The following is a 14963-nucleotide window of genomic DNA, read 5'->3' on the forward strand; positions in this document are numbered from 1 at the left end:
TTCGCCTCATTGTTCACGGAGTTCACGGAGGGAAGGTCAGGTCAAAGCTTGGAAACAAAGGAAGCCAGTCCCAAGGTGACTCCCGCGCACAGTGGTTGTGGTTTTAGGAAAATATTTTTCCTTCAACTCTATCATAAGCTTAAAAGTGTATAGTACTTCGGAAGTTTTTCAACGTTAGTTAGTGGTTTGATAATATTTGTTTAATTTGTACTGGTATTTTATCTATTTTCTTGGTTTTTTCTAAGCCCGTACCACCAACCCACTTCGCTTTTATCCTTCCATTGTCCAATGGTTCCCTTGCAGGACCTTTCATTGTACGTACTTAATAAAAGAGGAGCTTTGAGTTGCACTAAATCCGACCAGCAGCAGCCACTTACCTATGACATAGGAGTACCCGTCCAGCGTGAGGACGCACTTGCGGGTGGTGGTGCCCACCAGGTTGCCCATGACACTCAGGCCAATGGCACCTGTGCCGCCGGACGGGTACCTGGAACTGTTGAGCCGCGCCGCCTTGCCGAGACCGGAGGACATCGTTCCCGGACTGCCCACCTCGCAGCTATTCAGACTCTCGCGTCGCGGCTGGGCATCGATGCCCATGAACTCGTCCCGCAGTTCGCCGCTCGAAACCAGGCCGTCGCTCGAGTGATCCCGTTTCTGATCCCGATCCCGTTCCCGATCCCGATCCGCGTGACGCAATCGGTGGCGCGGTACGCGGGCAGCGGGAATGGCGATTGAGGACACGGGGGCGGCGGTGTTAGTGGTGTTGGTGGAAGCGGGATCCGATCCCTGCTCCTCCTGGCCAATGTTCAATGTTTGTGGCTTGTCGCGTCGCGTGGGCGGCGTCTCGTCCAGAGTATCGCCCATTTTAAACGATTTAGTTAGTAGCACGCTCTACGTATATCGGTGGAATTAATTTATGACTCGAAATGCATTTTACGAAACCGTGGGAAACAATTTGCCTTGTCGACGTACGCCAGTTGAATTTGTTGTATTGGAATTACATTTTATATTCATTTTTCACTATTGAAATTCACTTGAACTCACAATGTCCTCTTGCAATGGACTTTTATGCTGTCTTTCTGTTTGAAATTAAGTTTGAATGAAAATGAAATAGGAAAAGTGATAGTGAAAACCATAGAAAAGCACTGATATCACGCATACGCAGCGTTGTGCACTCGATGTGCATTCGAAATAATACAATTAAAGTGGAATTACACAAGAGAATATAAAATGAAAATTTACTTAATAAAAAAATGTTTCATATATATTTCAATTCAAATATATGTATTGCTTTGATGACCGAAATTGATATATCTGACGACAAAGTTGGTGATTTTCGGTTTTATGCCATTTTTCCGTGCAAATAAATAGCTGCAAGGCTGTCCATTTTGGTTTTTTTGCAGTGTACATAACCCGCACTCTAATTGCACTTTTTTCCCCGATTCCACTGTCAATTATTTGGCTCACTCGACGGCTGTCCGTCCTCTCAATCCCCCCACCACTCCACTTGTTTTGACTGACATTGTTTGGCGTTATTTGATTCGGATTTTATCGCCTTTCGCATGGCTCTTTGGTTGGTCAGTTTGTCATTGGATTTTTTTGCATATTTGTCATAACGCTCGTCCATTTATCAAAAATCCATCAATGCCATATGGCTTCGCTTCTCTTTTTATGCGTGTTCGCCATTTTATTATTGTTTATGCTTCCAAAAAACCATTTGTTTTAACTCAACACCGATGTCAACGCTTAAATTCTTTTAAATCGTGCTTCATGTGTGGCCCGCACAAAGGCTTTTGCATTTATTTTGATTTTAAACCAATAACTATATATATATTTTGCAGTCACGTTTACCGAATAAAGCGAAATGGCGACACTTTTTGGGAAAAATGGGGAACGTGGTCGTGGTGGAACGAAGGTGGAAACTCTTTCTACTTTTGGCACGTGGCCCAAGCCCTTCACTCCACTTAACTTGGCTAAAAAGACACTTGAAAGACGTGCCGCCTTTTGGGAATGTTGCAGGTCGTTGCCGCAGAAGAAGGATTATTTGCTGAATGGGAAAAGGGTGCTTTTATCATCATTAGCCACCTAATTAAAACGTAAACAAATGGGGCCGATGGGAGCATTCAGAGCTCTAGCTCATCTAGACTAAGAGTATTTCACATTTAATTAATATATTTAAGTCTGGTTGTAATTAAAGCGAATTTGGTCTATCTACGAGTATGCAGAGCCATAACTTTAATCAAACAACATGTTGTGGTTGAATGCAGTAATAAGTTTACTACTATAGACCTTTAATGCTATATTGTGGACACAAAGATTGTTATAAAAATGTTGAATGAAAAACAACTACAAACGACTTTAATTAGCAAACAAAGTACAAGTGTTTCGAGATTGTTTCCCTTATTAAACTCTAACCCCTGCAAGGTAAACAGATGAATTCCGAATGATAATCATAAAATTTTAATTAAGCTTTTATGTACATATATACAAAATGGTTTTCGTTGTTGCTCGAGAATGCCCGCATTGAACGAAAACCCAATTGCCTGCCTTTTTGTCCTTTGTCCTCTTGCTTTGTGGTCGAGCTTATTGTTGTTGCCGCTGCCACAGGGCGTCCACTTGAATGAGTGGTGCAGAATCGAGAGGCAGATGTCAGGAGCAGCTGACAGGACTTACATAATCAGGCCTAAAACACTCAGCTTAAAGTCGCTTTAAGGAGCTGAAATATTGCGCATTCGCCGCGTTTATCAGCCTGCCTAATGAGGTATCAATAACAGCGCATTTACGACTCAATTAACGAAGGATGTTCGCCTAAAATCAATGCCAGTGCCCTGGGCAACGAACAGAAAGATATTATGACCACGTGGAGAACATTTTGCGTTGCAATTTTGCGATTGTGGCATCATAAATCGCGATATCCGTCTTATCTCTGCGGTTTGAGGGGTTGGATAACCCCCTAAACTAGAGACATTACGAGTTCAGAGAACTCCTTTTGTGGAATAAATTTAAAACCAATACTCATTGGCCAGTGCTTGAACGAAAGCGAGGTTCTTGGCCATTTATCTAGCACCGCCCACATTTATTATTGGTTTTTTGGGGGCAAAGTTTAGCGACCCGCATAACTAATGTCGTTTTCTGTTGTATATCTGCTTATATGTTCCTCTGATGGGCCACAAAAGTCAGCCAGCAGTCGAAAAGTTTCAATGAACTCGCGTCCGTCAGTCGTTCTAGCCAGCATCATAAACACGTCTATCTGGAGAACTCCACACATCTACATCCACATCCACATCTTGTTAGCCTGGCCTTTTTGCCTCACTGATCTGACAGATGAAAGCTGGATGAGACCGAGACCCAAACAACTGGGCACACGCACACACACACACAAGATAGTCGAAACATAGTCAATTATTTAATTAAAAGCTGTCACTTGCCAGGACAGCAAGTCCATGTAGCAATGTAGTTAATGTGGGCGTTGAAGCCAACTTAAGTCGGGGCGTGGCCCTCGTGAGGGCTCGTGATGTCCGAAGGAAAACATTGCAAATAACAGGAGAATAATAAAAGTGAAGCGACAACACCATCTCATGGCAATAATTAAAAGCGCGTGCACAATTCAGATGGAAAGCGTAGGGAAAAGGAAAACTGCATGGACATCATACACAAAAACGCAAAACCAACAGGAATCTCCTATAAATAATGCTTTGAACTTTCCAAGGCAGGCAATTACAATTGGCAATTTTAGAAAGTGTTCAATTATTGAACGCACTTTGTTTTTGTGCGCTTCAGTGCTTGCGGTTCTATGCTTCTGTCCAAACAATAAATTTGTGGTTTGCAGCATGTCATTTAACTGATGTTCCTTACACCAATATTTCAAATGCAGAACAGACGTTCCTAATATGTGTTAATTAGGGACACTCTCAGAACATTTACTCTTTAGACAAATTTCTAAAGAAAATTTGCTTCGATAATTAAATTTATTCGCTTTTGTTTGATTTTATTATTTAAACAATTTCAGAGATAATAAACCATGTGCCACACTTGAAAATCAAATCAGCTCCATCGCAATTTTTTCTAAACCTAATTTTGCAACTGGAACTTGTTCCTACTTTAGTTCAGTGTATATTAAATGGAGCTGCATTGTCGTCCTTGTCATTTGCGCATATAAACGAGTGTATGTACATATGTATATACTGGGGCATTCGCTACGGTTTCCCCCCGTTTTAATTGTTGTAATTTGGTGTTGTTGCTGGTGCTGCCCCTTGACATGACCCATTCCCGTTGTTTGTTGGTGTAATTTTCCCCCAGTGTTTGGTGGTGGGGGGCGCCAATGCGTCGCCGTGGCGGGTTTGTCTCGGCAGTGGTGTAAATAAAAGATGAGTTAAAGAGCGATAGTTTGGGGCCAAGAATGTTGCGCAGGACAGCAGGCCTGCAGCCGAGAAGGATGTCGGCCGATGTCAGGACGATGGTTGAAGGATGAAGAACCCGGCGAATTGCAGCCGTTAATCACACAGGACATTCTGCGACGGATCGATGCGGGATGCCATAAAAAGCCAGAAGGAATTGCATGTAATTGAAGGGGAGCAGGAACAACAAACCGAGCGACAGGAAGTGTGCAATAAATTGTTCAACTGCCCGAAGGGGCGACACTTGGAGGAAAAGTCATGGAAAATACGAGTACACACACAGATAGAGTGGAAATTTCTTGACTCGGCTCATTAGCATTTTGGGGCAAAGGGAAAAAGGCAAACTTCAGTGCCACATGAGGCCAAATGTGAAAAAGGAAGCCAGACAGGCTGACTTGACTTTGTCCACCTCATCATCGTCATCATTGGCTTCGGGAACCACATTATTGTCAGCATTTACATTGCAAATTGCTTTTGTTTTTTGTTATTTATACACACACGTAGACATACACACAGGACACCCAGCTGTGGGGTAAATGCAGTTCCTGCCACAAAGTCCCATTTACATAGAAGGACGAAAGCCAGAGACGAAACGGCAAACAAATGAGAAAAGTCGCATTATTAATTTGCCGCACCGCACGACCATAAATAAGGATGTCTGTCCTCGGCTGCCCCACTTCGTCCCGCGCTTTTTGCACACACACATAAAATTCAAAGGACCTCCTCGGCATCCTTGTCCATATGTTCCGGTTTCGCGACTGGGCTTTTTCGCCCGCCACACCACGCAATTTTCTTTAGCAATTTATTACTATTTTGACTTGTAGATGTGCTGCTCCTTATCTGTGTGTTTGTGGCTTCGTATCGCTATCTCGAGTCCTTTTCCTCTTCTCCTCTCTTCCCTCGCTGTCTCCCCAGCTTTGCGACAATTTGTAAAGCAGGCAATTATCCTTATTAGCCGCTTATTTATAGCCATGTTTGTTTACTCGTTTTCCCATTGACGCATAAACAATGCGAAAACGATAATAGGGGAGTTGGCTTATTCCCGGCATAAAATAATTGCCACAGATTGGCAATCAACCATGCGGAACTTCATGCAACAATTGGCTTTCGCTTTCTTTGAGGCCAGAATTGTGTTCTTCAGATAGGGAGTTTATCTTCGTAATCAATAATACATTTTCATTGGCATTGTTGAATGGATTTAACTTAGTGAGCGAGCAGGTAGGATTAGTGGAATATATATTACAAATATATATCAAATCGGACTTATTCAAATGCAGCCTAATGCCCAATCTGTTTTATTTAAAGGTACATTTTACGGTGGGCTAAGATCTGTCTTCATTGCCAAGGAAACCATATTAAATATTTAATGGGGGAACAGGAAGCATTTGTTTAACCCTTTAAGGGGAACCCAAGGTTGTTACCCACCCGCGAAAAAGTTCCAAGTCATTTTAAATTACTGCATAATGAGTTGAGCCACCTTTCGCAGGCGGATGGGGGAAAACTGTGGCGTTGAAAGCCTTTCGGCCGACTTTCTGAACATAAAGAACATTGTCAAATCAGCGACATTTTTATTGCCACCCCCTTTTCCCTTTCCCTTTTCATTTTTCCCCGCCCCTGGACACATCATACATGTAAATGTTCGTATATAAAAGTGAGTCCTTTATGCGTGTGCTCGCTTACATGCTGATGATGTCGTTATTAAACGCATAAATAAATTGTCAAAAAATATGTGCGCCAAAAAGGACGTAAGGAAGTGCCGGAGCATAAAGGCGGCTGGGAAGGGGGCGTGGCAGTGGAGCAGTAGCCTTCAGATGCGTTTATTGTGCTCACATTTTAGCTCTGCTTTATGTACTTGGCAGGGCGACAAATAGAAATGTTCGTGGGCCCCGGAGACCTGTTTCGCAAAACTTTTTCCCAAGGCTCTTCTCGTACATTTCCTTTTTCTTGGATACTTCTTTTTTCACACTGTTGACTTTGCCAATGTTTTATGGCCATATTCCTGCTCAGCTGCAGACAATTGTCAATTAAACGGAAGGTTGAGAGGAGCTCGCCCTGGGCTCTGGCACCGAGCAAGACCACAAAGGAACCTCAGAACGCACTGCACAAAAGTTCCACTTGGGGTGGAACGTGGCGATGTGCCACGTATTTATTATTTATGGCATACGCAGTGCAGAAAGGGAAGCATTGGGTCCCCCAGGTGGGGATGGGGGTGTCAGTTTGCAGAAGGATTGCCGCCGTCCGTAGGGAGAAGTTTAAGTCGTCGGATAAGGTTCGATAAATCTTGAGCCATTTTGCCAAGTTTTAAGCTTACGTAGTTTTGCATTAAACGTTTAAGGTTAAACACAAATTGCAGAGGTGTTTCTTGAAGATGGCTCCTACTTTCACTTCGCTGCTTATCTAGAAATTAGAAAATATTCCTGGTATCCTAATATGTATACTGTAAGTAGTTTTGCCTAGCATTTCGCACCTTAAGATTATTTTGGCTTAAAAATGCAATAAAAAGACTATTAAACTGCACACAATTTGTACTGTTGGTATGCTCCTCTAGTATAGTACACTACAAGCTATTCTCAAAGTCCGGCGGGCAGCTTTTAAAGTCATTAATGCGGCTTCATTTGCATACGGGCCACGTCCTCCCGACGAGAAAACCTATCTATTCCTATCTGCCGTTCTGCAGTTGGTGATTAGTCGTCGTCCAACGTCTATCAACAGTTTACCCTAATGCCCGAGCAACATGCAACACAAGAACTGACCTCATTCTGTTTGCACTTGCAGCTGTTGCTGTGGCCACCCAAGCACCACCCACCACTCATTGCACCACTGAACCACTGAACTATTGCACCACCCACCCACCTAACATCACCCACCGTTGATTGTCTGGAAGTTTTGCTCGGTTCTTGTGCAACTCATTGAATCCGAGTGTGGTTCAAAACAAATCAAGGCGGCAACGTCATTGTTGCTGCTTTTGTGGCACGTTCTCCTGTTCTCCTTCTCTTCGAAGTGCAAACTTTTTGCAACAGTTTTTGCATAATGCCCCTAAAATCCCCCCCACCCAAAACACAATTGTTGCCTGGGCTGTTAAATGCAAACACTTCATTTGGCCATCTGAACAGAAAGGAACTTTCGATTAGTGCCAAAATGGCCAACCAACTTTGGCCACGAACCCCTACAAAGTCTCTTAACTGTTTTGGCCATAAAAGTTGCTCTGTGAGCGTACATACGTTTGCGTGAAAGTCGTATTCTTGGCCAAATTTGATCCGCTCAAGCGGAAAATGGCAAAAAAATTGGGAAAATCGAATGGATATACTCGTATTTCTGAAATGCAACTTGTATTTTCTGCCTGACTGGGAGTCTTTTATACTTCATAATTTGTATGTTGACAAAATCGTTTGAATATATGTATATCTTATTTATACTTAATTTATTTGATTTATTGGTTATGGAATTTTAGAGAATTTAGTGCCATCAAAATTTAGTTAGTTAGACGTTTAAAATGCTTTAAGTGCACATTCAAAGGATGTTCTCTGATGCGGTTATAAAAGAGTTGAATAGGGGTAGTTAAATGTCTTACATCATAAACAGAAATATACTTCTCCGGATAGCCTACTGCTCGTTCCCAATTCTACCCCTACTCGCTTGTATTTGTGCAATTTTCGTTTTGATGTTTGCTTATTTGTATTTGCCACACACACAAAGTTGTGACTTTTTGGGTAAATAAACATGCCCAACCACTTGCCTCCTCGAGTGCCTTCCACACTCTGTGGATGATTCGGCGAATCACTTTGGGAGTCCTGGCACTCGACACCACTTCACCACTTGGCCTGTTCCGTTCCAAATGATGCGCCATTTCTCAAATCTTTTGGGGCACGCAACAACAGCGATTTGAGCAATTTTCTCACATGTAATGGTGTGAAATTCAAAATGGCGCCCGGAGGTTTTTCTTTCGGTCATTGTCATTTATCAAGTTTATTAGCGGAGCAAAATTGCTGGGAGGTCGGGCGTAGCATCTATTCATTTGCTAAGGTATTCATGCAATTAAATGCGATTTATGAGGTCGTAAGCTTTGAGTTTTTGGAAAGCTCGAGGGAGGAATAAACATTAGTGACATCATCAAATGCATACTCAAGTGTGGCTATAAATTTGTGTATCTTTTGCATGTACTCTCATGTAAGCAATGCCATCTAAATGGAATGATTTGGCTAAAAATAATAAAGATTTTCTACCCCCTAAAAAATATTCCAATTAATTATGAGTAATTATGCCGCATAGTTCAATGGCAAGCATGCGTTTGCAAAATATTCATTTTCAATTAACATTCTTAAAACATCACGGCGACGGCATTCCAGCAGGAAAATAAGGAAAAATATGAAATATCTTTGCTCGGTTGTAGAGCAAGGTATTGCAATTATGATTAAATATATCCTGGAAAATTGTGCTCTGCCTGCTGGTCCCTTGCCCTCAAAAAATCCTTGGTATTTGCATGGTGCAACAAACTTTAGCTAAGCCCGGCAAAGTATGCAACATTTTCGCACAGCTTTTTGGCTTCCGAGAATGCGGAACGGCATAAGGAACTTCCAAATGCCAGCAACTACTGCCACCAGCCCAGATTTATGCCCCTTTCGATGCCTTCGCCGAGGCAACTTCCTGAGCAGTTTGTGCAGCACCGACTTTTGACGCTTTTGGCATGTTTATCGCCTCGCTCGAACCGAGTTGAAATGGTCCAATTGGCCGAGGGCCAATCCAGTCAGGTCAGACAGTGCTGGCCAAGTTTGGCCATGCCACTCGCAACTGCTTTGTCGGCATTAATTAAAAGCAAATTACACTTGCTTCTGCTTTTACTGAATACAAACTTTTTGCTGCAGCATCATTAAAAACTTCTTAGAACAGTTTTTGTATTCTTTTTTTATTTTAGGTTGTTCTTTAGCTGAGCGCTCTGCGTCACATTTCATGAATCAACAACTTGATTAGCAATTCAAATGCCCCGACTTCTTCACCCTCCCGCAATCATTTCCACCTGCTCGGGTTCCCAGGACAACAGCTGGCCCCGGCAACCGAAGTTTTCCTAATTAAATGGGCTTTCAAAATAGACCGCAACTGAAAATCGGTAAAAAAAAATGCTGCGAAAACTGCCAGAAAAATTGTCAATGAAGAAATAACAAAGAGCGGGTGGGTAGCAGGGCGGCATGACAGGCAAAGGAAAAAAATTTAAATAATTTAGCCGACAAGTAAAAAGACATTTTCCAGGACCTTTTCTGCTCAACAACAAATGACTGCGTTGTGTTTTCTGCGGCCTCTGCGGCTGGCAGGCAACCAACATTTTGCAAAATAACACAGATACACAATGTAGCATAGTTCTAGGCGCGCTGAAATGTGAAACCATTTCTCTGGGCCTCCAAAACACACACCACTCCCCGCAGACACACAATGGCAATGAATACGAATTTGTCCCAAAACCTCACAAAATGTTTCAAATTGTCAGGAAAAAGTTTTCGGCTTCGGTTTATCCACATCCACATGCATAGCTATCATTCGTTTACCATTTTCCAGTTGTGAGTTTTCTGGCAGGCGGTTTGATTCATACAGCGGAATAGTAAGAGTTTTAGGGCAGTGATTTCGTGTGGCAGCCAATTTAAGCGATCAAAAGTTATCCAAAAGTTTGATGCTCAAAGCAGAAGTCATCTTTTGGTAAATCATCTTGATAAATATTCAGCATACATCACGTATACGCCGTGTGGCCGTACGCCTAATTGGAGATGAATGCAAATGAGGGAAATTTCTGTGCCCTCAAGCGTCCGAAATTATTCATGTGAGATGTTTGTCAAGAAATGATGAATGGTATAATATTTAGTTTTAATTAATGAGAGAATGTTTTGCATATTTGCCATTTGTGCGGTTCTGAACACTGCCATTAGTTGTATTTATAATGCTTTAAACAAAATGTTATTGCTATAGCATTATTAATAATATAAATTAGGTGAAGATCTCCTTTATAAGGAATTAATATTTTATAAACAAGGTTTTATCGTTTTCCCATGCCGATCCAAATTTTCCCTGATTAATAAGCTCTTTAGCTGTTGTCTGTGCCACTCTTCTGTCGTTTTCGCCACCCACTCTCGCCGGATTAATTAGGCTAGCCGCCATAAATTCATTATGCCATTAAGTGCAAGCCGTCAAATGGCCGCAGTTTTTGGGGTGCCCATGTATGGGCATAAATGTGTGTGTGTGTGTGTGTGCGGAAAATCGTTGCATACAGCTAGGCGTTGGCAGGCGGCGATTGGCACGTGTCGATGTGTGCTGAGCGGCGCGTCGCCAGGACCATTAAGGCAACGCCTCTGCCTCTGCCTCCGCGGATCGAATTTCGTTGCAAGGCTGCGCTGCGAAGTATGCTACGAAAAGCGACAACAATGGCGGCGAAATAACTTCATCAATTTCGCCAATATTCCATTATCGTCAGCACGAGTGCGCCAGTGTGCGTCTGTAAGTGTGCGTCTGTGTGTGTGTGTACTTAAGTGCCGATGAAGCTGTGTGTGCTGACGTACGCCTGTGTGTGTTGATTTTATTAGGCTCGCCCAACAATTGTTTGCTTAAAAGTTTTTCACACACAACGAAGTCAATGCTGTCTGCTCTTTGGCCTCCGCGTTTGATTTTTCCTTCTTTTTTTTAAGCACGTCCTTGTCTTGTCGTGGTCCCCAACGGTTGTACACGTTTGCTATTCGGACATTTCTTGCGATTATTGATTAGATAAAAACACACATAGAAGAAAGCCCCGGAGAACAAGGCCTTGCAAGGGCGGCGGAAACAAAAACAAAAGAAGCGCAAAGCCGACGCCGTAAAAGCTTAAATAAAAAAAAGAAGCAAACTTGACGGCACTTAAGTCACTTAACTTGGCCAGTGGGAGCGACTGTTATCTACTCGATAAGTCGAGAGTGGGTGAGAATTAGACAATGACAGTGTTCTTAATATATTGAGTCAGCAGAAGATCTCCCCGATTAGCAAAGAAACTCCAAGTCCCAGTGGCTGAATTCAAGTTAGAAATTCACTTTCACTTGAACGCTTTTTCTCTCATTGGATGTTGCAACACTTATCTCGTTAGTGCTAAGTTATTCCACTGACTAAATGAAATATTTTATATATGAAATATGCTTAAATACTGTTGTATACAACATTTACGGAAGAATACTCGCTCCCCAAAAAAACCTTTTTATATTCTTTGCTTATAATATACTTTTCATTTGCATAAAATGTATTTCACTTAGCTTGCTTTATAAAAGTTATACGGTAACTACAAACAATATAATCATATCAAAGTCGCAGAAATGATTTTATGCGTTATCTGATTTGGTTGACACCTGTCCAACGTTTTCAAAACTCTCTGTCAGTCAATCAAAAGGCTCGAAACGGCGTTTAATTTTTATAGCAGACGTTTTTCCGCCTCACTTCTCACCAATCCAAAAATGAAAAGCGTTGAAAAAAAACAAAACAAAGGCAGCGAAAACAATGCCAAACAATGAAGGAAAATTACAAAACAAAAGCGTCGGCATTTCCACGCCGCCAAGCAAACACACCGAAATTTAAAAGAAAAGAGTGCTGTGAAAAGTCAGCAGAAAGAAAGAAAAACAGCACATTAAATATTTTGAGAACATTTTCGGAAAGCTCTTCCCCTTTTTTGTGGCGTCAGAGTTTTTTGTTGTGAACTTTTCTAAGGTCGCTCGCTGACATCTAAATTTATCTATAAACAAGAACCACAAATCTACTTTTTTTCATTATTTATCTTAGCTTGTTTATTCGAAACGAAAACGAAAACATTATGACAGGCTAATTGAATTAATGTGCATTTATTACGCATCTTACACGCGTTTTTAGCTATACCCTTTGAATGGAAAAAATTCCCGATTATTCAAGGTCTGTCGCTTTAATTAGCACATAGCTGCGCATCATTTGCGCTGCACTTAATGACACTCGATTGTCCAGATTAAATCGTATTCGTAATTAACACCCAAAGGGCATCGTTAACATCATTTATGGCAGTTAAGACAGCTCCAGAAAAGCGCCCAGCGTGAGTGGTCCACCCCGTTCCCTCTTTTGGCCAGATTAAAACCCGTTTCTGGCTCGCAGCTCTTCACTTGTGATCATCGCGAGGAACGCGAAGATGGCTAGTGGACAATGCAGATACGATGACAAAAGGCAATTGGAATATGAAGTGGCCGGTGAACTGGAAGGAGGCTCAACTTGATCTCGACATGGGGATACCCTTTAAAAAGTGGATAGCTTTTTTGGGATTTTGAAATGGTGAAAACCATTTTAAACATATTATACAAGTTTGATGAGCAAATAGAAATATCAAAATATTAATATAATATCTTTATATTGATACGGAAATACCAAAGCGAATAATAGCTACTTTAAAACTCCAGCGCTACATTTACAGATACTTCAAAGAAATACAAAGTATTATTGGTTAGCCCAAAATATGTACTCAATAGAATCTGCTACCCTGCGATGTCCCGTAAAATACAGAAATTGAAGAGTCAACCGCAGCTGGCAGTAAAAAGCATAAATGCCTTTAATTAAATTGCCTGTCTCGCTGTCCTGAGAGGCCAGCTCCTGTCCTCCTGCTCCACCACCGTTTTGGCCATGTAGTTTTCGGCAACGTTGCGTGTAAGCCCGAAACAAGTTCGCCGCCTGATGGGCAGTGAAAATTGATGGGCCGCTTCAATATCTTCGGTTGTCTTGTAACATTTTGTATCGCTGTATCTGCGTCGAATGCTGCATGAAATTTAATGAGATTTTCGCTGCTCGCCTTCTGGTTCGGCTCAGCTTTTTGTTTTTTAGTATCATAACTGTTTGTATTAATTTCTCGTTGAATGTGAATGTAGGTCAAACATTTTTGGCATTTCTCGAGTGCCTGTCGCCGCTTAAAAGGGTAACCGAAATCGGGCAATGTACACGCGCTGTTTGAATTGCATTCCAATACCAGAGTATTTCTTGATTTCTTGTCGCCCATTTAGGCCTAGCCGAATCGCGAGTGCACTACCTGGCTTTGGCTCTAATTGATCCCCTGGGCATGGGCGCAATTAGCTGGCCAACTTGGCATGTTGGCCCAAAGCAAACACTCCACCGGCTGTCCACTTCAAGACACTCTAAAACCTCGACGCGACTTATTTTCTCATTTTTGTTGTTTTTTTCGTCTGCCGCATCTCGCAGCTGCTGGACTGGATCTTGACCATGTCTAACAATAGTCCAAATTAGAAATAGACATCGACAATGGCAAGCCAACCAGAATGACAACCAGTATCGTATCCGAGAGCTGCGACATAGCTATTCAGAGAGCGTTCGCTCATTGCAAATTTTTGCAAATGCAATGGCAGTAATTACATTTCTGGCGGCGAAGTGGAGGAGGAGGAAGTGTGTTTTCACAGAAACTCAGAGTGTGCTCGTAATCGGAAAATTCCGTACCGTCTTTAAATTATAATTTAATTGACATTTTTTTAAAAGCTTTGCCGCATTTTATATTTTACTTAATAGTTCATGCAGTTTTATGATTGAAAGCATGCGTTCTAATGCTTGTGAATTAGGGTTAGCTAAAACTTTTTAAATTAAATTGATTTAATATATATAAATATCTCTATATTTATCTATAAATTTACCCTAGTTTTTTTTACTGTATTCAATGGGAAAATGAATAAGGGAATTTGCTTTTCTTAGGTTGTGGAAATGAATATATTATACGAAATGTAACTTTTAACAGGTTTTCATAATCAGGTCATTGGTACGTTTTCTCGTGCAGTCATTTCCAGTATTTTTTTTTGTTATAATGTTGCATATCAAACATTTCCGAATTGTAAAAAATTGTTAAGATAATTATGAGCTTGATAAAAGATACCTCTGGATTTTTGATTTCAGAATAGATCATCTGTTTGCAATACCATTAAGGGAAGCGAACTATATATAAAAATATTTTTTTGGAAATCCGTAAGTTTATAATTGTCCATTAAATCCAAAAAATAAAAAAAAAATGTTATTAGAGTATTTTCAAATCGCCTAGAGTTCTACCGCACAAACACGATAGATTTGATCACCGCACAGTGGGATCGATTTCATGTGCCACTGCGACCACTGTGCCGATTTTCGGGGGCGACAAATGCTGCGGGCAATTAACAATATCTATATATGCGATATTTCTTATTCATATACGTTTATACATAGGCCAAGTCTGCTTTTGGCGGCGTGACGTAGGCGAAATGCTGAAAACGTGCTAGATACTTTTGTATCTCGGTATCTTTTTGTGGCGTGCGTGTGCTGTTGATACTGCATCCGTTAGGTGTGTGTGGCTGAATGCAAACGATGTGAATTTTCGGCCAACTACTAATATATATTTTTTGATGCCGATTTCGACTTCGACTGCGACGTCAGCGCAGACGCGTGCGTCCGGTGCGCAGTTGGCTTTGATCAGCACTAGAAGGGGTGGGGGAGTGGTAGGGGAGGTGGAGGGGAGGGGCGTTAGTAGCCAAAAGTTTTTCAACTTTGTTTGCATTGAAGTACGTACGTACACATGTTTGTGTGTAG

General features: G+C 41.6%; 1 protein-coding gene across 7 annotated transcripts in view; it reads right to left on the reverse strand.

Annotated features, from left to right (window-relative positions):
* Window positions 1-14963, reverse strand: part of LOC122611857 (calcium/calmodulin-dependent 3',5'-cyclic nucleotide phosphodiesterase 1) — an 87594-nt gene that overhangs the window by 48652 nt on the left and 23979 nt on the right. For 4 of the 7 annotated variants that reach the window (XM_043785211.1, XM_043785213.1, XM_043785216.1 and 1 more), the window contains exon 2: window positions 378-1079. The exons of the other annotated variants lie outside the window; for them this stretch is intronic. In XM_043785211.1, coding sequence (XP_043641146.1) covers window positions 378-864 — 487 coding nt within the window. In that variant the 5' untranslated portion in view covers window positions 865-1079. The remainder of the gene's footprint in view (window positions 1-377; window positions 1080-14963) is intronic. 7 annotated transcript variants of the gene reach the window in all.

This window comes from Drosophila teissieri, chromosome 2L (genome assembly GCF_016746235.2).
Source record: "Drosophila teissieri strain GT53w chromosome 2L, Prin_Dtei_1.1, whole genome shotgun sequence".
Taxonomy (NCBI): domain Eukaryota; kingdom Metazoa; phylum Arthropoda; class Insecta; order Diptera; family Drosophilidae; genus Drosophila; species Drosophila teissieri.